We start from the raw sequence: 21,431 nt of genomic DNA, 5'->3' as shown, positions 1-21,431 counted from the left end.
AAGAAAATCTCGACCAGATTATTTTTTGTTCTTTGAGCTACATGTGGTTTATTAACTTGCACAATTTTTCATTGCAGCAAAGCAAGCAATGGAGCAGGGAAAATCTCCAGTTATAATAGACAACACTAATACTCAGGCCTGGGAAATGAAGCCATATGTGGAAGTGGTAGGTTTTGTTGCATGATTGTCACCTGTAACAATTTTTCAAACTTACCCTTGCATGTGATAAGTTGATGTTTTTTTTCCAGAAACATTTTTACTCAAGTTTTTAAAGAGAGAAACTGCTTACTGATAATGTTTAGTAGTTGGTGTGGCAGTGGTTTAGATCAGTTCAGTGATTGGCTTGGTTCAATTTGCTTAGCCTGCAACGAAAGCTGACAGGTTGGGGGTAAGTGAAATTCAGCATAGTGCTGCTGCATCTGTTTATTATTCTTGTCTTTCATTTCTTTCTTATGTTCTATGTGAGCATGGTAAACATCACACATATTTCTTTGCTTGCTGCAGGCTCTAGAAAAAGGATACAGAGTGGAATTCCATGAGCCAAATACTTGGTGGAAGTTTGATCCTGAAGAATTAGAAAAGTAAGGTTTCTCTTACTGTAGAGAAAATTTTGGGTATAAACAAGTAGAAAAATAAATACCAGCTCCATCTTGTTGGCCCAAAATGCCAGTATTAAAATTTTATTGTACGTGTGTAGATGTGACTTAGATTACTGTTGAGTATGGGTCATTGAACTTCTGGGTTCTGAGAATGCTTGGGAAGCTGCTTATTCTTCCCAGATAATGTCCTTTTGTCTCAGATATATCTGCTTTAGGAATCTATGTGGTATCAAACCAGCTCAGGGATATTTCTTTGTTTGAAAAGTAGTGTAATATTTTCACAGTTGATGACAGAGTTCTCTCACCGCTTTTTGTTTATATGCATCCAGCTGACTTTGCCTCTAATTGCTTTGGCTTTGTAAAGAAGTAGCCCCTGCAGTGCACAAAGTATGTGTGTGTAATGCTTGCATTACTGACTTGAACTTCATTGAGTTTATAAATATTCTAAAGTTTTCACATTTTGCTTGTAAACTACCACTCACTTGTATCTGGAGATGGAGTTCTCTCTCTGTAGAATGATAGTAAGTTTTTCTAGTTTGGCATGCTGCATAGCTGTGTTAGGAGTTACATTAATCAGGGACATCTAAGATGCTCAGCATGAGATTTCCATTAGATGAAACAGACTAATTTTCCAGGAAAATTCATGTTTCTACATGATTTTAACAAGTAACAGGATAAACTGTTGTGTTGTTACTGTTGAATTTTATCGTTCAAGTACTAATTGTTGGAGTAAAGTTGGTATCTTTCCCAGAGCAAAACCCTTGAATTGTGAAGTGCTGTTACCATTTTTTAAAAGATTCCTAAAAATATTAGCAGTTCTCGTTCCTTTAAATATTTAAGCAGAGGCCCTTTGTCTGAAAACTTTATTTTTTGAGGAATTTAAGAATGGTGGTGATGTAAGTTTTCGTGTTGTTCTTTATTTGGGAGAGGGCTCTTCAATTTTGTTTCATCAGCAAGCTTGCTGAGGGTGCAGTTGTGTAGAGTAGTATAGAAACATTTAATAGTGGCAGAACTTTGCTTTTATAAATAGGCTCTGTGTTCCTGCACACAAAACAGTCTTCCTCCTCCCATCTGTTAGAAATTTTGCTGCTATGTGTGCTTTGATTCAGATAGATGACTTTGTGCTCTCTCAGCATAGCCAAGCTGCCAAAGAATGAGTGAGGACATGCCTGACGAGGAGATACCAGTATTAAATGACACTATACAGCAAATTGATTTCCTTTTTTAAATCAGTTTCTATGCTTGATGCAATTTTGCTGTGGGTGATTTTATTATCCTGCCTTATTCTGCAAGGAAAAGTACTTCCTCTTTTATGAAGTGATTATGCACAAGTTTATTCAATTGTGGATGAGTGTGCACTTTATGTCCAGAGCACTTGAGCTGTAATCTTTTTCTAGGAGTACTAAGGGAAAATATTGAAAAACTTTCTACTTCCAACATTTGGCATTAAAAGACTTAGACTTGCTCTTCTCATTTTTTGTCGGTCATGAATGTCAAGTGCTTTATAAAATCCATGTATTTCTAGAGGGTTGACTTTTACCTCTATCATTGACCTTGTTCATATTTGTGAATAAAATCAAAACTGCAAAGACTCACCAGGTGATTAGTTCAACATGCTGCTGCTCCTGGGCTGCTTTAGCACAATGTAGAAATTAGAAGGATTTAAACAATGAGCTGCATGCTATGATCGCTCCAGCTTCTGGTGTTGTCTCAGGGAAGAGTGTGAGAGAAATGCTCTGCTTAAGCATTTTCTTCAGAAAAAAAGCTGATAAAATACAGCTTTAAGGAGGCAATGTAATTTTGAATAGTTTTGAGATCAATTCTGCTTCCATTCTGAATATGAAAAAAATAGTGTTTCATTCCTGCAGTGTGCTTTGAATCCTTGTCAACTCGATACTTACTTTGTTGTTGTAATAATACTCATAAAGTCCAGAGAGGGCTGGGTGGTGAGGAATCAGTCTTCTAAAATATTTCTGTATGGAATATCATCTTTCCAGTATAGCCTGTTTGTTCCCAGTGTTGATTTCTCCCCTGCAAACTGAGAAAGTTGTCCCTGGCAGAAAGCACAAAGGTGCAAAGTGTATTCCCTGTTGGTTTGTTGAGGACATAATTTAGCTTGGAATAGGTTTTTTGGCAATAATAAGTATTGGGTTATGATACATGCTTGTTTATGCTATCAAAAACATTGGTTCTATTTCATGTCTCTTTTAGATTCATTTGTTACAGTTCTGTCAGTTCTCTGACTTTCAGTTTGTGCATGAGGCTTGTGGTTTTCTTCTGGCAGAGACTGAAATTCTTTGCTTACGTGGATTTTAAGGTCCTATTCCATAAATACCTAGGAGATACAGATATTCTAACGTGATGTATAACAGCTCAGGTTCTGAATAGACCAAATAGTCCCTGAAAGTAGCTGGTCACCAAGCATTGCAAGAATACGACAGCACTGCTGATGCCTTTTCCCTTACATGTTTCAGTACACTTCTAAATTTACCAGTGTCAGTTACAACTAGTAGATAAAGTGTTGTGAGCATGTTGTTCTAGTTCAGAACTGAAGTTGCTTCTTACTCTGTAGGGAGGTTTCTTGATGAGAAAATACTGTCATTAAGTCTTGAAACAGTGTAGTTGCCTATTTGATGCTAGTTTGAACATTTCTTTCATAAGGAGTAATCTATGCTATTATTCATCCCTCCACTCATTAGTTAGTATACAATGTAAAATCTGATTAATAAATAGTAAAATCCTTCTAGGGTAATTCAGGTGCATAATTATAGTAAATAATATCACATTTGTGTGTGAGAAGAGTAACTGAACTGTTTTCTGCTACTCAATATATGCAGCTGTGAATTGTTAAAAACACAAGTTGAATACTGAGAGATGAGGTTATAATGTAATAAAAGCAAGCAGAAAAAATTGAGAATTTAGAGGGTTTTTTCCCTTAGACTGTAACATGCAATTATATATGTACTTACATATAACTGTATGTAACTATAAACATACCAGACAATTTATTGAATTTTTTTTTTTTTGTAGGAGGAATAAGCATGGGGTCACTCGTGAGAAGATTGCTCAGATGTTGGAACGATACGAATATCAAATATCCATCCCTATTGTCATGAATTCAGTGGTACCTCCCCACAAAAACACTCTGCAGAGAAGACCTAGGTGGGGAGACAATACAGACTCATGGAGTTCTTTCAGTATTTCCAGTAGCCAGTAACACATTTGCAGTCAGTTAATAAGAATCTGTTATTTGCCCTTTTAAAACACATCATCACCTCCAATAAAGTAGTGATCTTCTGTGTTTTAAATAGGACTGTTTCAAGACCCATTTTCTTCTAGAGGCTGTTCTTTTTAATGGACTTGCATGTAAATAAAATTGTACATTTAATGGTTTTTAAAACTATATTTATTAATGTTGTAAGACCTTGGATTTTAGTAAAGTATTTAATACAGTATGGTATATAGCAGAGTCTTTCTTCATAAATCTAAGACAATGATGTTGTCATACATTAGGTAACTGTTGAGCAGGTTTTTTTAAAGAAGGGGTCATATTAAGGATCTTTTAGAAGAGAAGTAAAGCCAAAGAAGAAGAGTTTATTTACATAATAATCAATTTTGATGATTGTTATTTAATCTTCTTGCCATTTCTGGAGATTTTTTTGAAAGCAGCTATGTTCTGGATTGTTATTTAGTTCAGTTTGACATGTATTACCAATTGGCAAAATTTTGGCATGTGTTTTTGGATTTCAGTTAAGAGGTTTGATTTTATTTTTTTTTCATTGTTTTGTTGGTTTTTTGTTTTTTTTTCCTTTCTTTCTTTGGTCTAAGAAGTTCAGTGGCAGCTGAAGCAACATTCTGCAAGTACAGTATTCACCAGCCATAAACTGTGCAATCTGGATTATTTTTTTATTTATTCTCATTGGTAGTATATACACTGTGATGATGTTGGAACACCACCAACTTCTGTGCTGACTGAAAAAAACCCTAAATTTTATCAGGCAACCACTGAAATTTCACAGCTCTGTCTTTCTAAGTCAGTTTCTTTCATTTGTGATAAAATTGAAGTTTTAAAGAATTAAGCTGTCAATTCCCAGTCCACAGTTGGGAGGAATCAATTCAATATAAATAGTGGATATAATTCTGTAAAGCCATCTTGCATTCCTAATTTTGGCATAGCCAATGTAATGTGTTTAGTGCATAAGAAGAGAATGAGCCAGAATGGAGACTAACTTACTGCTCTTTTTCTCTTAAAAAAATTACGAATTTGTAAGTGTTCACTTTGCCTTTTTTCTAACAACTTGTTGTATTAATAAAATATATTTGTGTTCAGTTAGTTCAATGCAACTAATATGCAACTAGTTTATATTTTCAGTCTTTTAGGATTTTGTGCAGATAAGCATTATTGCTAACTAAATGTTGACTAGGAAATTGTCAAGAATATGAGTATGTAACTAAAAGAATTTTGATGGTTATCTGTTACTCACTTCATATCACACTATCAGAACTTTGAGAATTGCAAAGCCAGCTTAATTTTTTTAAAATGTAGACAATTTTTTGAATAGGCCCTAAAAATTACTTTGTCAATAAAGTTTGAATACCATGAGAACTGAAAATCCAGGTATATACTGAAGTATCTTTCTGTGGTTTTCTACACCTATTGTGAAAATTTGTTTTAATTGTTTGAAACAGAATTTAAAATGTTTTGCATTGCATGCATTGTTACTATATTGAAATTATTTGTATGTGCAGAAAAGAGGCCCCCTAACTATATTAATTATCATCCTTCATTGTGTGTTTTTCATATCAAGTATTTTACTGCATATTAGTTTTCATTGTTATCTTTTTCCCTGTCTTGTAAGGAGCATGAATATCATGCTCAGTAATACTTTAATTATGCCAAAGTTCTTATATTTAAACATGAAAACACATTTCAAGTTTGGGGGAGATAAAAGGGTTTTAGACTCATTTACTCTATTTTACTGTAAGCTATAACATGATAAAATTTATTGAGGCTTTTGTAATATTCACATAGTGTATTAAGGCATGGAAAAGAGCTGATTATTGAAGATTGAAATGGAGTTGTTTAGCAGTATTTATTTGAATAGGTACTAGTTCATACTGTTTTAAGATGGTGCAGCTTTTCTTGTGTTACCTTTTTAATTACTGGTGCATGGGAGTGTTTTTGCTGTGCAAGGCATGCTGATCAATAGGCCTGCAGTTTGAAAAGGACACTTGGGAAAGGGAAGCTTTGCAAATTGTGTTTCAAACATTTGTAAATTGCTTAATCTGTACAGCTGTATTCTAAGGTAAGTGCAGTGTCATGGTAGGTGAAAACCCACTGGAATTACTGTCAGTGTAATGCTTCTCTGTTTCGTGGTGTTACATTTTGTGAGGATATGGCAGTCACAGGCAGTTGATTTTACACTACCCTATAGGTAAAAATAAAAAATTGTATGAAGTACATGTTGGAGGTACTGAATTTCTCATGCCCTCTAAACCAAGGAAAATTAGTTACTTAATCAAAATGTATGTGCAAGAAATGTAAGAACTTGCTGCTCAGCTAGACAGGGGATCTGAAAATTCTTATTGTCTGTACTTTCTGTACAGTACTTTTGTTGATTATGATAATGTACCTAGAATGAAGGTTTCCCATTGTTGACTTTTTAAATAAATTACTAGTTCATCATATTTCATTAAATAATAATGTCAGGTTTTTGGGTTCTTTTTAAATTTAACTAATGCAATGCATAATATAAATACAAAACCTAAGTTTCTCCTGCATACTTGGAACTAGTGGGATGTTTGGTAAGTAAATTTAAGACTTAACTTTCTTTAAGCATGAAATTTAAATGGAAATTGATTTGTGGAAAATACATAAATTGGTGCCTATAGCAGACTGCTGTAAGCAGACTGCTGAGCATCAGCTGTATAGGAAAAAGTGGTTCTAGTTTTACTGCTTCATCTAAGCTGCCAGTTCATTGTTTATTGGTTTACTTCCCAAATTATCAAAAGTTTTCATCAGCATTCTTTGGGTGATTTAGTTTTCTCATTTTAATTTTGTATGGACCAGAAAAAAGATCAAGATCAAACCTTAAAAAAGCTGTGTGCTGGTTTTGGGTAGGATAAAGTTAGTTGTCTTCAGAACAGCTAGTCTGGCACTGTGTTTTAGATTTGCCCTGGAAGCAGTATTGATAACACAGGGGTGTTTTTGTTACTGCTGAGCAGTGCTTACACAGGATCAAGGCCTTTCTGCCCCTCACAGGGAGTTGGGAGGGGACACAGCTGGGACAGCTGACCAAAGGGAGATCCCAGACCTTATGGCATCACACTCGGTACATAAAGCTGGAGGAAGAAGGAGTAAGGGGGTTCAGGACTGTGGTGGTCATCTTCCGAAGTAGCAGTTCCATGTGATGGAGCCTGGCTTTCCTGGGACATGGTTGAACACCTGCCTGACTGTGGGAAGTGGTGAATTAATTCCTTCTTTTGTTCTGCTTGCATGTGCAGCTCTTGCTTTACCTGTTAAACTGTCTTTATCTTAAACCACGAGTTTTCTCACTGTTATCCTTCTGATCCTCTTCTTCATTCCATCAGGAGAGAGGTTCTGTTTCATCTGTCTCTTGAAACCTTTTGCAGAGATGGTTGTTTCTCTGCTAATAGATAACTGAAAACAAGGCTTTCTCTGAGATAGAACCTATAACATTTATATTTAATTTTTTGTGTGTCTTCCCTGTTGTAATTTACTGTTGATATTTTCTTCTTTTAGCTGAACAGTAAGTTTCACTCTCAGTGAATTAGAGGAATTCTCACATACATGTGTGACATAGTTTTAACTGCTGCTTTCTTCTAGCAATCATTTTCTAGAGAAAATGTTTTTGCTCGGTGCTGGTACATCATGAAGATGAAGTGACTAGGTATATGTTGAGACTTCAAAAGAGCAGACATAGGTATTACAATTCCCTGTAAAGCATTAAAAAGACAGTGTAGAAATGAAATTGAAAGTAAGCCCTCGTTTTAAGTGATTAGGTGTTTCATGTGGATCAGATGTAGAAATATTTCCCTTTGGTGTTTCTAGAGTGATGCTTGTCTCATTTTAATGTTTATCTTGTCCTTTTGAAAAAAAAGCAAGAGCAGAGATTAAAGCTCTCTATTAATATCCCAGGTGAAAATCTTGTACATCAATAAATTTGTTGTGGGGTGGTTTTTTTGCTTTTTATAGGCTAATTGGTTGAAATTAGCAGTAAATCTGCTTGAGTTTGCAGAAAAATGTGTGAAAACATAATTGGTCTTATTTTGAAAAAAAAAGTTTGTCAAGGTTTGATCATCTCAAATTTGTCTTAATTTATTTCCGTAGTGATGGAGAAGCTGCAAAGGCTTGTTTTTGCTTGAGGTAGACTCAGTGTACTTCTAGATCAAGGATAATAAAGGCATTGAAGTATTTTGTCTAGCATTGGTCTTTGCAGTTTCCTTTTAGCTGATAATGCTGCAGTTTCATTTCTCTGGCAGGCAGGCAGTCCTTGACCAGGCAGTGTCATGTGTAGCTTACTGATTTGTAGTGTTCTTGTAACAATAACATGTTGTGCCAAGCCAGAGTATAATACATCCATGGAAGCCGAAAACAAAAATCAGTTGGACTTGCAGTCTTTTTAGTAGTTTTTTTTTCCGCTTTATTTTGTTTTGTGTGTGTTAATCCAATCTAAGTTTTCTTTTGGAACATGTAGTTGCATGTTTTCTAAATACTGATTTTACAAAGGCTGAATTCTGTTGGTAATACTGTTTAACCCCTTTCTAAGTTGCTAACACTAAGAAGTTCTGCTTTAGCTTACTGAGTAAACATTTGTTTATTTCTAAGGGATGCATTGTATCATGTACAAATCAGTCTTAGTAATAGGCCCATAATCCTGTGTGGCTCTTATATTATTCATGATACTTTTAATTTTTTTTTTCTTTATTCATTAGCCCTAGGTCTGTATTATAGGTTATAATAGTCTATGAGAAGTTACTGAACAGCTTCTCCCACCCCAATCTTGCTCTTAACCATTAATAGTTTCTGAAGGCTAAAGAACCTGGCTTAGGAGTGGATTGACTATATTATTTCCCCTATTTAGCCTTTTTCCTGATGGCTTGTAAGTTGGATATAGTACTTTAAAGGGACCTTGACAACAAAAGTATTGACATGGAATGGTCTCCCTGAAGCAGGTCAGGTCTATATGTCTGAGCTGCATTTGTAGCTCTTTGTAGCCTGTTGCTGGATGTGCTAAATACTCAGTGAACATTTAGCACTATTCTTCACTTTATGGAGACTGCTTATGGTAGTGCAGCAAAAATTCATTATATAATATTATAAATGGAATTCTTCATATGTAGTATGTGGATGGCAGAGCATTGTTTCATTGTTTCTGCTTTGTTGCTGTAGTCTAAACTGAGTTCCTAGTTCTAATAATTAACGCTTAGGTGTCTTTCTTGGTCATAGGTCTATGTCCTCTTAGGTGAGAGCAATGGGTGGACATTGCAACATGGGAAATTTGTACTGTATAGTACAAATAGAAATTTGTTCTGTAATCTCATCCTTAAAGTATTCAAAACTTGAATGGGCTAGGCAATGAGCAACAAGGTCATGATATTGCTTTGAGCAGAGTTTGGACCACATGATCTCCAGAGGCCCTTTCTGAAAGAAGTTAGTCTATTACAAGTGATTGAGTCAGAGCAGAGTCCAAAATATCAGAAGAGTTAGCCCTTACCTATCAGAGCAGAGTTTTAAATCACTAATGGAAGTGCTGCCTGGTCTCAGGGTATTGGATGCTGGCTGTGATGCTGTTCTTATCGCCAGATGGACACTTTTTTTGGCTTTAACTAGCAGCCAAACTGGCTGTATCCTTTATTCTGGTTATATTGTTTAATAGCTGTGTTGGCAGAGTTGCTCACAGGTTCCTGACAACACCTTTAGCTGCTCCCTTTTTCTGTCCCTCAGTGTCCATTTGTTAGCTGTATTGTCTTTCCAGAACTAGAAAACAATAGCATATGTTAGTGCTTATCTAAAGTTTGGGGTTTTTTTTTTTCCAAAGACAAATTTCTATTGATGTTCACTAAATTACAGAATTTAAAGACAGTTTTCTGCATCTCTTCATCCCCAACACTCAAAGAATAATACAGGGCTGTTTTGTAAAAGGAGAGTAATTAAGGGAGTAATTCATCATGTCTTTTGTATATCTTGAGTCCTTTGGTAAAAGATATTTGAAAATGGAAATGAGTGAATACCAAAGTATAGTATGAGGAAAAAGTAACTAAAATTTGGATGCTAGCATGACAAAGTATGGGGATTTGTTGAAAAAGGTATAATAACATCCACAGAATGTGCTCTTTATCTGAATGCTCTGTAGTTCTCAGTATCTCGTGGAACATGTGAGATGCACAGAATGAGTGCAACAAGTGGAGCAGATGTTCTGAATAGTAACATTGTCTAAATTCTCATGTTGCTACAATCTAGGTTACAGGCTAGTTCCTTAATGTTTGCTGATACTGTTTTCTTTTACTGTTTTCCTACTGTAACTTCCACCCCTCCCCTTTTTTTAAATTATTCTTGAACTGCTTTTTTCTCATCTGAGTCCTGTGTGTCTGTTGTTGTAGTTGTTTTTATAACTCTGTATCCATCTCCTTCTCATTTTCCCCCTTCATTGCAAACTTTTGTGGAGAGCAGCACCTTATTCTCTAATTTTTTAAATGCCTCAGTCCTAGCCCATGCTGATTTAAAAGCTGAGCATATCGTACCCCACCCCCTAAGGTGTCCTTTGAATTTTTTTCTTGTTCTGTTAAAAGTAGTATTTTGTGTCATACAATATATTTGTCTTCATACTTTTTTCCTCCTTAAGTTTGCAGTATCTTCTCATGCTTTTGTTCCAGAATTTCAGTTAGTGCTTTGGTGGCTAGTTAGGTATTTGCTATAATTTTCCTAATTGAAATTATTTTAAATACACCTAAAATCTGTCATCTTTCATTGACAGTTCCTAACAGGGAACAGTTTATTACTTATCTCCAAATATTTAATTCTGCTTTCATTATGCCCCTGTTGTTTCCTTAGTCTCCCACCCATGTTTTTTTTCAACTTGATTTTGCTTGTGTCTCACCTCAAATTTCATTTTACATTTTTGGTGTGAATGTGCATTGGTAAGAAAGGTCAATGCTTCCCCCTGTGAATCTCATTATACTTTTAAAACCTTTTTGTTTTACTTGCTTATCTTTGCATCCTGTTATGGTATCTGTCATCTGTGTTCAGATGCTAGGATGATGTATCACAGTATGTGGGTCTTCTTATTTTCTGGTTAAAGTATTAATTAATTTATTTATTTCAACAGTAACTTCAGAGTGCAAGATGATTGGTACTGTACTTGCAATGCATAACTCAAGTTCTTTTCAAAGGACTTAATGTTGCCAGAACTTAAAATTGAACCTCTGAGCCTTCATGGGGGAAAGGCTGATGGTAAAACTGCAGGGTTTTTTCTCTGTATTTTAAGTACATCCTCTTAAGATGTAATCAGATCACTTGGAGTGTTTCATGTTGTCTTTTTTTTTTTTTGCCTTAACCTGCTTTTTAACACCAAGTCATACTTAATAGTGCAGAAAAATTCAGTCATAGAAAAAAAATGGCACCTCTTCTCTATCTGTTGTCATCCATCAGTCCATCTATTGCTGGGGGACTTGTTTAGTTTCTCTTCTCAGTTTTGAATTGTGTCAGTTTTTATGGTGTCTAGAGGAGGTTGAAGCAGCTTTTTTTTCACTTGTTCAGAAAGTAGGTGTTTCATACAAGGCACAAGTATATTCTGTAAACATAAACATAGGTATCAAACAGTATATTCAGTATTGATTTCTTTAATCTTGACAGCATATTCCTTGACTAAGGAGCCAAAATAGGACATTTAAATAATGAGATATTAATGACTTTCATGAAGCAGGCAGGACAAAGATCAGTAAAGTCACCCCACCTGAAGTTTCTGTGAAGGGAATGGATTGTCATTTGAAACTGAATTGCTGTTACCTCAGGAACATGGGGGTTGGTGGTTTTGGTGGGTGGGTTATTTGGATTTTCGACCTTGGAAAGTAAAGTGCTTGCTCTTTGCCATGTATTTGACTAAATGTACAGCTTCTAAAGGCATATTTTAATCACACCAGTTGTATGCTGTTCTCTGTGTATTCTCTAGATCAAGGTCTTTTGTGTCTGGACTATAACAGGGCAGCAGTCTGATGACTGATTATACATTGCATAGAACTGTATATACATCACTCCTGCAGAAAAATATAAAGATTGAACCAGCTCTTTGAGCATTGTGATAGATTAGTTTATTTTATAAAGGTACTTAAATCTCACCACAGTGGCAATGCTGTTGAGTGACAAAAGAATAATAAATACTGAGTTGCTTCAGATTTAATTCAGCTAGTAGGATGTTAACTGATTTGCAGCAGAAAAAATTAATTTGCAACACTGTAATGTGTAAACATTTCTTACCAATCATTTGTAGTGAATTACCTTGCTGTGAGACAACCTGACATATTGCTGCTGAAGATAATCACTTGTTCCCACCAACCACTTATTTGTCTTAACTAGACACATTTTTTACCTCTTGCTTTGGAGAGTTAAATGAACATAATAATGAAGTATGTACTTCTTTTCTTTTGATGCAGGGTCAGGCAGGTGAATCCACCCACAAGGAAAGTGCTAGAGCCAGCAAAAGACTGTAGTGCAAGGGCGACATCTGGAGCAAAGTAGCAAAGGGTGACAAACACTGTTTCTTCAGCAGCCAAGTGCTGAGTTGAATGCTTAGCTGTCCAATGGAATTTCAACTTTCAGGAAACCCAGAAATGCTGGCAAGTTTTGTGTTTTTTTCCAGGTGCTTGATCACTAGATAATATAACCAAATTTTCTATTTGGTTTTGTGGAACTTGATCACTCATTTCAGTGTTAAAGGCAAGGTGTAACAAAAAAGGTGGTACCTTAGCAATTTTTTTTTAATTCCGAAATTATAACTTCAATTTTTAGTTGTTTCTGAAGCAAAATTAGGTCACAAGGAATTCAAGAATGTACTTGGGCTTACCAGATGGGGAAAGTGAAGTATATCCTAGTAAATGCCATCTTGGGTATGCTGCTCTGGTGTAATTTTTATGTTGAAAACAGTCCAGAGACTTTGGAGATCAATAGTGGCATACATTTCTGAAAGACCATGTACCTCATTGCTAAATGTCATATAGAATTGGATTTTAAATTTATCTGTTCCTCTATCTTGCATGATGATTAGAAAACATTTCTTTACTGGCCTTTTCTAGGGAAAGTGCCCAGGGGAGTGGTGAAGTCACCGTCCCTGGAGGTATTTAATAGACATGTAAATGTGACACTTGGATACATGGTTTACTGATGGACTTGAAAGTTCTGGGTTAATAGTTGGACTCAATGATCTCAGAGATCTTTTCCAACCTAAATGACTCTATGATTCTATTCTGTATTTCATTACAGTAGTGGCTGCAGGCATTTTTCTATATCAAGCAGACATCAACTTAGATGCACACTGGAGCTGAAATCTGGAAATAAGTAACTCTTTTGGTTTTGCCATTTTTCAGCAAAATGTGGCTAATTGCTTTAGATTAATTAGTTAGTATGTTCTGCTTCAGTGAAAGTGCATTTGTTTCTCCAGTTGAAAATGTTACCTGAGCACTGACTCTCAATCAAGCTGGTCAGTGCTACTTTGAGCAGCAGGATACAACCTTAAAGTCACATGTAACAGACTTATGGCAAAAATCTTTTAGTATTGTCTAAACAGTAGGCTGAGAAATTTAGAAGTCTTACAGAAGGAGAATTTCTATTTCAACAAAGATACCATTATATTTTTTCAAGTCTTTTTATTACTAAACAGGTTTATAAATGCATAATATGTAGCAAAATTTAAATACCAGCTGAAATAGCACTTTTTTTCTTTTCCCTTTTGCATGTGTTGTATGGGTTTAATAACAGCTCACTAGCAGAAGTCCCTGTAAAGAAGAGAAGTCTTTCTCCGTGCTGGTTCTTACATTTTCCCAGTGGTTGTGCCATATGGTTTTATAGTAAAAGAAACTCTCAAAAGGCATGTAGGTGGGCGAAAAGTGAAGGAACAAAGACAAATCTTATTAAAACTGGTAGATGATTTGCTCAATTGAATACAGAAACTTTAACATGATCCAGTGTTATAACCCAAGCAGGAAATTTTAGCTATGCCTTCACAGTGCATTAGAATATTTCCTTGGAGTAGTATTTTCTTAGAATCAATTGAAAAACAAAAGTTTCCTGGAACCATGAAGAATAATGCATTTTGTTATTCTACATCACTTTCCTTTTTGCTTTAGTCCTTTATTTAGGAAATTCAAATCTTCCAGAAACTAATTTCCTTGAACTGTTAGAAAACCTTCTTATTTCCAAAGCACAGAAATTATAGTTGTATTTATAATGAGCTGTTGAATGCCACTATTCATGGCCATATCTAGGTATGCTAAATCATCATCCTGGATCAACATTTTCCTTTGTTATTATTTTGACGTGTAACAATTTCAATGCAGTTTTTCTGGATCATCTGAAGGATTATCTTAATATTATTTGGTGTATGTGATTTTTTTTTTTTTTTTTTCTGTTCTTGCATTCTGAAGTGAATCCCATCCAGTGAGATTTTCCTTCCTGATTCAGAAATAATAGTAAGGAGATTAAGTGAGTACACAGACCTTTAAGACTTTCCCCCTCACTTCTGCAATACTCTTTGATGCAACATCCCAGCCTAAGAAGGTTTTTGTCAGCATTGTTCTGAAAGTCTTGTCAGATGTGTAAGCAGTTAGACATCAGAAACAGCCTTGTACCAGTATTAGGGAAGTTCATTTCCAGCAGCAGCAGTGCAAATTCACATCTGGGAGAAGAGTGACAAGCAAAGTTTAGCTACAATAATATCAAAGCTGGTGAAGTTAATTCCTTTCCTGTGCCAGTGCTGACATGGGTAGTTTGGTTGTCATTTCTGCAGTTGTTCTGGCAGCACAAGAACTTTTAGGTGCAACAATAAATTCTTCTTGGACTTGATGCACAGGTCTGATGTTTTATTCCCCGCTATATTAAAAACAGTTAAAACTGGGACATTATTTCACTGGTAAGGGGATTTTTGAATCTGAAAACTCCAGAGAATTTCCTTGTCTAAAACCACTTTCAAATTATCAATTTTATTCACCAAAGAAGAAAGTTAAACTTAAGATTTAAGATATATTCTTGGATTAGTATATGATTTTTGCATATGTGTGGTATATGTAAGAAAGTAATCTTTCCAGCTACTATTGCAGGTACTTCACTTTGATATCATTTATTTCAATAGACAAATAAGATATATTCAGTCCTAAAACTTTGGCATCCTATGTCTTTCTCTGGAGAGATAGGAGGCATTTTGATGACTATGGAGTATATTGTGAACAGAATTCAGACTGGAATTTGTCTTGGCTAACTTCAGTCATCGAGTGGTGTGAACATTCCCATTAAACCATAGGGCACTGTGTTGAAAATACACAGATCTAGAGAAGTCAGTTTTCATTATTTGGAGAAAAGCACTATTTGGACTTAAATACCAACATTTGAAGGAAATCCCCTTTCTTAGTAGGATTTCTTGTCTGGACAAATATATATGTCCCTATTATAGGGAAATAAATTTTGTGTACTTTCTAACAAAATCACTATGGAGCTCTGTAGTGCCTTTTGCAGCAATATTAAGGCACCAGGACTTTTGAATCCTGTCAACAAACTTCATTGCTATGCTGGTAGTGCTGCTGCTGTCCCTTGCACACAGAGAATTAGGAGGGTTTGCTTTGTAGAATTCACTTTAAGGAAGAACTTATGACACTAACAGTGAATAAATTTAAAAATGAACCAAGGATAAGGATAGATTCCCATTAGTTTCCAGGCTGCCTCTTAGTGATCAGCTTTCCCTCTACATTGACAGTCACCTATTTAGCGTTTGTTTTGTATTGTTTCTCTCAAGAATTTCAGAATACAGCACTTAATAGAGCAGGTGATTTTATATATGCATTCCCTGAAATCAACCCTCAAACTGTAATTCCAGCTGCTGCTTGGCCTTAATATGTTGTGTGAAGTATCATCCCAAACAAAGGGTTTCAGAAAAGTGAAGAATTACAGAAAAGGAGCAGGTCTTTGGTACAAAGATTTATCAATCAAACTTAGCTCTGAAAATCTAATTTCTCTAAAGAATTGTAAAGGGAGATGTTAGGTTCCTGGGTAAAATCCTGGACTGGATTTTTCTTACAAGTTTTCATTTCAGGATTAGCTGGCTGATGGGCCAATGTCAAAATTTCAGAGAAGTCAGGGCAACTTTCTGTTAAGTTTGATGAGAAATGCAGACAAAATAAACAAGATGTTCTGAAAAGAGCTACAAAACTAACTGTAAATAAACATATTATTTTACCTACAACATCTTAATTTTTTTCACAGTGTATTATTTTGTTTGTAATAAAATATGAAATATTTCTTCCAAATATGTATGAGTCAACACTTAATATGCTGAACAGTAAATATCAGAGTTGCTATAGTCACTGTAGCTTTACATTATTTGGATTTTGGTTAATATGTTTTGAATTTGAGTATTTGAACTTAATGGATGACATTGTCCTCTACTTAGGACCTTTCTGCTCCACATGGCATTTAATGAAATTTCAGAATAGCATCAGCTCTTCAGGATCTATTATTCAAACATCATGCTAGTAAGACATCCAGAAACATGTTTGGTCTAATGATGATTTGTTTCTTGCACAGCAACGTTATTGAGATGGCAGCTGGGTTTACTTAAATGGATTTAAATGTTCAGGATTGTCCTGAATTGTGTTGATTAAGCATTTGTTTAATCAATAGTAGGTGTTATCTGAGATGTTATCTATTGAAAAGATAGTCTGTGTTTGATCATCATAGTAACATAAAGTACCTATTCTTCAAATCAATCACCATGAATACATTATTGCTCCAGTTTAGGGGGGTTGGTTTTTTTATTTGTTTGGGGTTTTACATTTGATCTTCTTTGTTTTCACATAGGGAGAGGATTTTAAGCAAGAACCCTGGATACCTGTTAACAAAAGCAAGACAGAAGAAAAAGAGAAAAAGAAACAAAACAACGAAAAGTAATCGTACAGAAGTTACAAAGAAAATGTTATGTGGAGTAGCTTATCATCCAGTTCCAGGTGACCATGATGGATCAGAAAGCGAAGAGGATGACTTGGAAGAAGAAAACAAAAAATCATTGTGTACATTCAGCAAAGGCCCAGAGGATCCAGTAACAGTTTGTGAAGGGCAGCCTAAGGGTGGTGATGAAAGCCTAGAAGAAGCTGCAGTGGACTCAAGAGAGAGTTTACTGGTTGCTGTGCCTGAGGTCTCATTGGTGTCAAATAGTGCATGGAAAAATGAATCACCTGTAGAAAGTGACAATTTGCTTTTAAGAGACGTAAAAACTTTTTGTACTGAAAACCTAACCAAAAATGCATTAGATGATGAGGAAGCAAAGCAAAGGCACAAAGACAATCTCTGCAGTTTCCTAGCAATAAGCAATGATAAAAATTCCATCCAGGAAACAGAAGGCATTTCTGAAGATTATGATATGTCATTAAGCACAGAAAACAAACTGGGATCGTGTCAAATTACATGTGAACCTGATTTGGAAGCCAAGCTGGTAAGTTTAAACAGTGAAGAAAAAGAGATCTCTGAGTGTTACAATTCAGATGTACTTGATAATATGCCTGATAACACAGAGGGCAAATGTTCATTAGAAGCAGAAGAAACTAATTCCAACGCCTGGGCTTTTTTTTCAATTAATTTATCTACCGAGGAGTTGCAAATGGACTTCAATACTCAAGTTTCTCTCTCTCCTTGCTCTGAGGATAAATTTGTAAGTGAAAAAGGATCTCAAAAAGTGAGGAAACCTGAACAGACTCACATGAACAGTTCAGCAGAGCTAAACTGCTCTCAGTCAAATGAGGGATTGGTAAAGGAAAACCATCATGAAACAGAAACAGAGGGAGTTGGCAATGTAATAAGTAATGGTCTGTCTGCATCTCCAACTGGTAAAGTGCACTTTGATTCCCTAGTGGAAGCCAGGGCTACCTTCATGCAGGGTTCAAGTGAAGTAAATGTGCCAATAAATGATGATACACCAATTACATTGAAGAGGAAGAGATACAGAAGAATTGTCAACTTAGCACCAAAGTTTAACCAACCAAGACAAATCTTTGGTCATACAGAGGGCGGGAAGGATGTCCCGACAGAAGATAATCCCCAAAATAGTGTTTTGGAAGTGAGGCAAAAACACTTTCTAAGCAAGAACTGTGGAGAATCACATGAACAGGACCGTGCATTGCAGGAATATTCCTTACCCACTCCAGATGTGGATGCTTTGTTATATAATATTTCTTACATTCATTCTGGACAATGTTCTCCTATATCAGAATTTGCCTCTAGGGTTTGTGTAGATTCCAAAACAAAGGAGGAGCAAGCTACAGTTCTTCAGCCACAGCAGGTAGTTAATAAAACAGAGGATGAGGGTGAACACATTTCTTCAGAGGTTACAAATGGCCAACCAGATATTTTGTCTTCTGCTGAAATTGTTTCTGAATATCTAGAAGATTCTAATACATTGGCAAGCTGCAGTGAAAATGCAAATGGTGCTGATGACTCTGAGCCAGCAAAGGCATCACAACTTGAAGATTATCAAGATGCAGATACAAAATGTAGTTTTCTGGGACTTCCCTTATCTTTAGGATTTGCCTTTCAACTTGTGCAGCTCTTTGGTTCTCCAGGTCTTCCACTGGGTATAATGCTTTTCTTACTACTCCTATACAAAAAAACCAAAACCCACAACCCCCTCAAAACCACAAAAACCAAAGCACTCCCTCCAAACCAAAAAACAAATTAAAATACTATGGTTAAAAACTAATTTTTATTGCAGTTCTTAGTTAAATATTAATGCTGTTTAAGAAAATCACTTCTGTTTTGGTGATAGTTTTTAGTTTTTACCTAAAATCCTCGGTCTCTGTCAAAAGGGCTTTTGGTTTGGCCTTGTATTTGCAGTCTTTTTAGTAACAAAAATTGACTAACTTTAAATCCAAACATGAAACTCTTGCTGACATTTTAATATATCCTAGTAAGACTTTGCTGTATTGATTACAGAACTAAATGATATTTTAATACATCCTACTGAGTAAGACTTTACTGCCATGATTGTGGAACTAAATGAAAATGTGGTACAAAATGAGCACTGTTATATAAAGGCTGCATGTTTGGTTCTATATTCCAGATACTAACTTTTTTTTTTCATAAAGTTTTCATACATTCTTATGTGGCTTAGGTGCTGTTGAAAATCTTTCTCAAAATCTGATTTAGTTTGAAATTGAATATCAGATTTACAAGGTGCCTTCTGATAGTATCTTCTTTTTAAGTGTGCCTGATTAATAAGTGTTCCAGTTTTTATACCTACCTTCCAGAGCTCCAGAAGCCTTATTTTTGTACTTTTAGTTTAATAATTTTAAGTTAGCAGGTAAAAGACAATCAGTCCTCAAAGGAATTGAGTGTGCCAACTATCATTTCCCAGTATACTGCAGGCTAATGTAATCCCATAGAGCTGTAACTAGTGACTGCAACAGAGTTTTGCCTGGAAGTCACCCTAGAACACCTGCTGAAGGAGCCATATTCCCTGTGCATAATTGGACCCAGCTTATTGGGTCCAAATTTAATGGAGAAACTGTAATTTTCATTTAGCCAGCAAATAGGGTTAAAAAACACAGGCCAGCTATTCAGTGTACTTTTGCATTTGTTTGTTTCAGCAGAATTTAAAGTTAAGCATGAATTTTCATATGAAAATTTTGATATGACAACTGAGGAGCAGCTTATGTCTGTTTATCTGTTCAGACTGACCTCAGGATTCTTTGTTGTTTTTTTAAAAGTCAATGGCAATGCCACCTGCCACAACAGTGATGCAAATCATAGGAAGCATTACTTGGCTTGGTCCCTAAAGGACCTGTAGTGCTGCTTTACCTCAATCTGGCACCACACACCTAAGAACTTGCTATATACAGCTGAAATTAAGCAAGGAAATACTGTTGATGTCCTCAACTGGTACACATGAAACATTTTTCTTCTCCAGACTTGGTGAATCTTCAGATTTGTGATCTCAAATTTCATAATCTGAGCAGGAGTTGGCCATGAAAAAGGGCATCTTCCAAGAAAGAAAAAAAAAAAATCAGGTATTCAGAAACACTCAGTAGGTTAGTGAGCCAAATGTCCTTCTCTGAGTCAGTAACAGGTGGCATTCTCTGGAGTTTAGGTGAGTTTCCTTTGGAAATAACCTTTAAGAAATAGAAATCCACCCCAACACCTCTGAAGTTCTGCCAGCTTGTGATTGCTGACACCTGGGGTTTTCCCATCAGAATTGTGCCTGGCTTCTACTTTATTAATAACATCCTACAATTCAAAAATTATCCTGCTGGTTTTTTTTTTGTTTGTTTGTTTTTTTTTTTTTTTTGTTTTGTTTTTTTTTTTTTTTTTGTTTTGTTTTGTTTTGTTTTGTTTTTTGTTGTTGTTGTTTTTTTTTTTTGTGGCCTACAGTATATTGACAGGCAACTATTTATTGATGCACACATTTAAGTGGTATTATTTTATAACACCGGGAATTGCAATCAATCTTTATTGCAGCTTTTTTGGAGGGGACATTTTTGGTGAATAAATGTCTTTAGTTATTTATAAATGAAAGATTTAGTTACTTGTCTTTTTGTATAGTTCTCATATAAGTGTAAATATATTTCAGCCAGTTTTTCTATAAAGAACCTATTTTCAGCTTCTTAAACAGTGTTAGAGTTAAAACATCTATGGAGGCATCTTCTCTACTGATCAAGCATTTAAAAATTTAAACGTTGTTATTTAAGTTCCATTTCTTTTAATTTATTGGCTGAAAACTTTGTTTTTCTTCTGTGTGCCTATTTTTAGGGGAGTATGTGGGGGAAATGAAAGTATGGTAGGAATGCTTTTGTCTAAATAAAGAAGCCAAACTGAGATCTCCTTCCCCTTCTTTCCCCTCTTTTGCACTGGCCTTAGATTCTAGAAACTCTGAATTCTGATTTTGCTGCTGGCTCATCTAAATATCTGCTTTTAAAAAAATTAAATAATGTGTGCAAAATTTGTAATTCAGTGATTTATTTTGGCTGTGGAGAGATCTGAACAATCAACTGCAAAAAATATTTTCTTCTGCAGAATCCTTGTTGCCAGATGATTATATAGTTCCCCTTGACTGGAAAGTTTCAAAGATGATCTATTTACTGTGGAAGACCTCTGTGGAGGTATGATTTTTTAGGGGATTTTGGAATATTCAGGAATAGTTCAGGTGCAAAGGGAATTCTTCAGTTCTTTGTTAGTAAATTTGCTTTAATATCCACAATGAGGAGATGGATGTTTTCTGTCCTCTTCTAAATATTTCTAAAACCAGCTCATTGGCATGGTAGGATGCAGGTTTTGAAAGATCAACTTCAGAATATTTTAAAAAGGGTGAAAAAACTTTGATACCTGTGTCTTGACCTGACCTATGTTAAGTACAAGCTACCATCATTCAGATGTTTTCCTTTTTATAGTTTTCTCTCATCATTTGAGCAAATCTCCTATTCCATCACCTCTGCTGGAGCTGCAGCAGAGAAGTTATTCTGCACGACTGTGGGAGAATTAATTCTGTTTGTCTAGCTGGAAAGTGTTAGCTTACAAATTACTTTTCTTCCTTGTCTGGTAATGGAAGTCAGGAAAATTCTGATTTG

At 35.4% G+C, this 21,431-nt stretch overlaps 1 protein-coding gene across 1 annotated transcript in view; it reads left to right on the top strand.

Annotated features, from left to right (window-relative positions):
- LOC130252314 (uncharacterized) overlaps window positions 1–21,431 on the top strand; it is a 40,591-nt gene that overhangs the window by 11,697 nt on the left and 7,463 nt on the right. The window contains exons 5-9 of the mRNA XM_056489802.1: window positions 78–166; window positions 505–581; window positions 3,630–3,772; window positions 16,677–18,446; window positions 20,881–20,966. Of these exons, the coding sequence (XP_056345777.1) occupies window positions 78–166; window positions 505–581; window positions 3,630–3,772; window positions 16,677–18,446; window positions 20,881–20,966 (2,165 nt within the window). The remainder of the gene's footprint in view (window positions 1–77; window positions 167–504; window positions 582–3,629; window positions 3,773–16,676; window positions 18,447–20,880; window positions 20,967–21,431) is intronic.

This window comes from Oenanthe melanoleuca, chromosome 1, assembly GCF_029582105.1.
Source record: "Oenanthe melanoleuca isolate GR-GAL-2019-014 chromosome 1, OMel1.0, whole genome shotgun sequence".
NCBI classification, from domain to species: domain Eukaryota; kingdom Metazoa; phylum Chordata; class Aves; order Passeriformes; family Muscicapidae; genus Oenanthe; species Oenanthe melanoleuca.
Note: the sequence above shows the minus strand (reverse complement) of the source record. Positions and strands in the feature narration are given on the sequence as shown.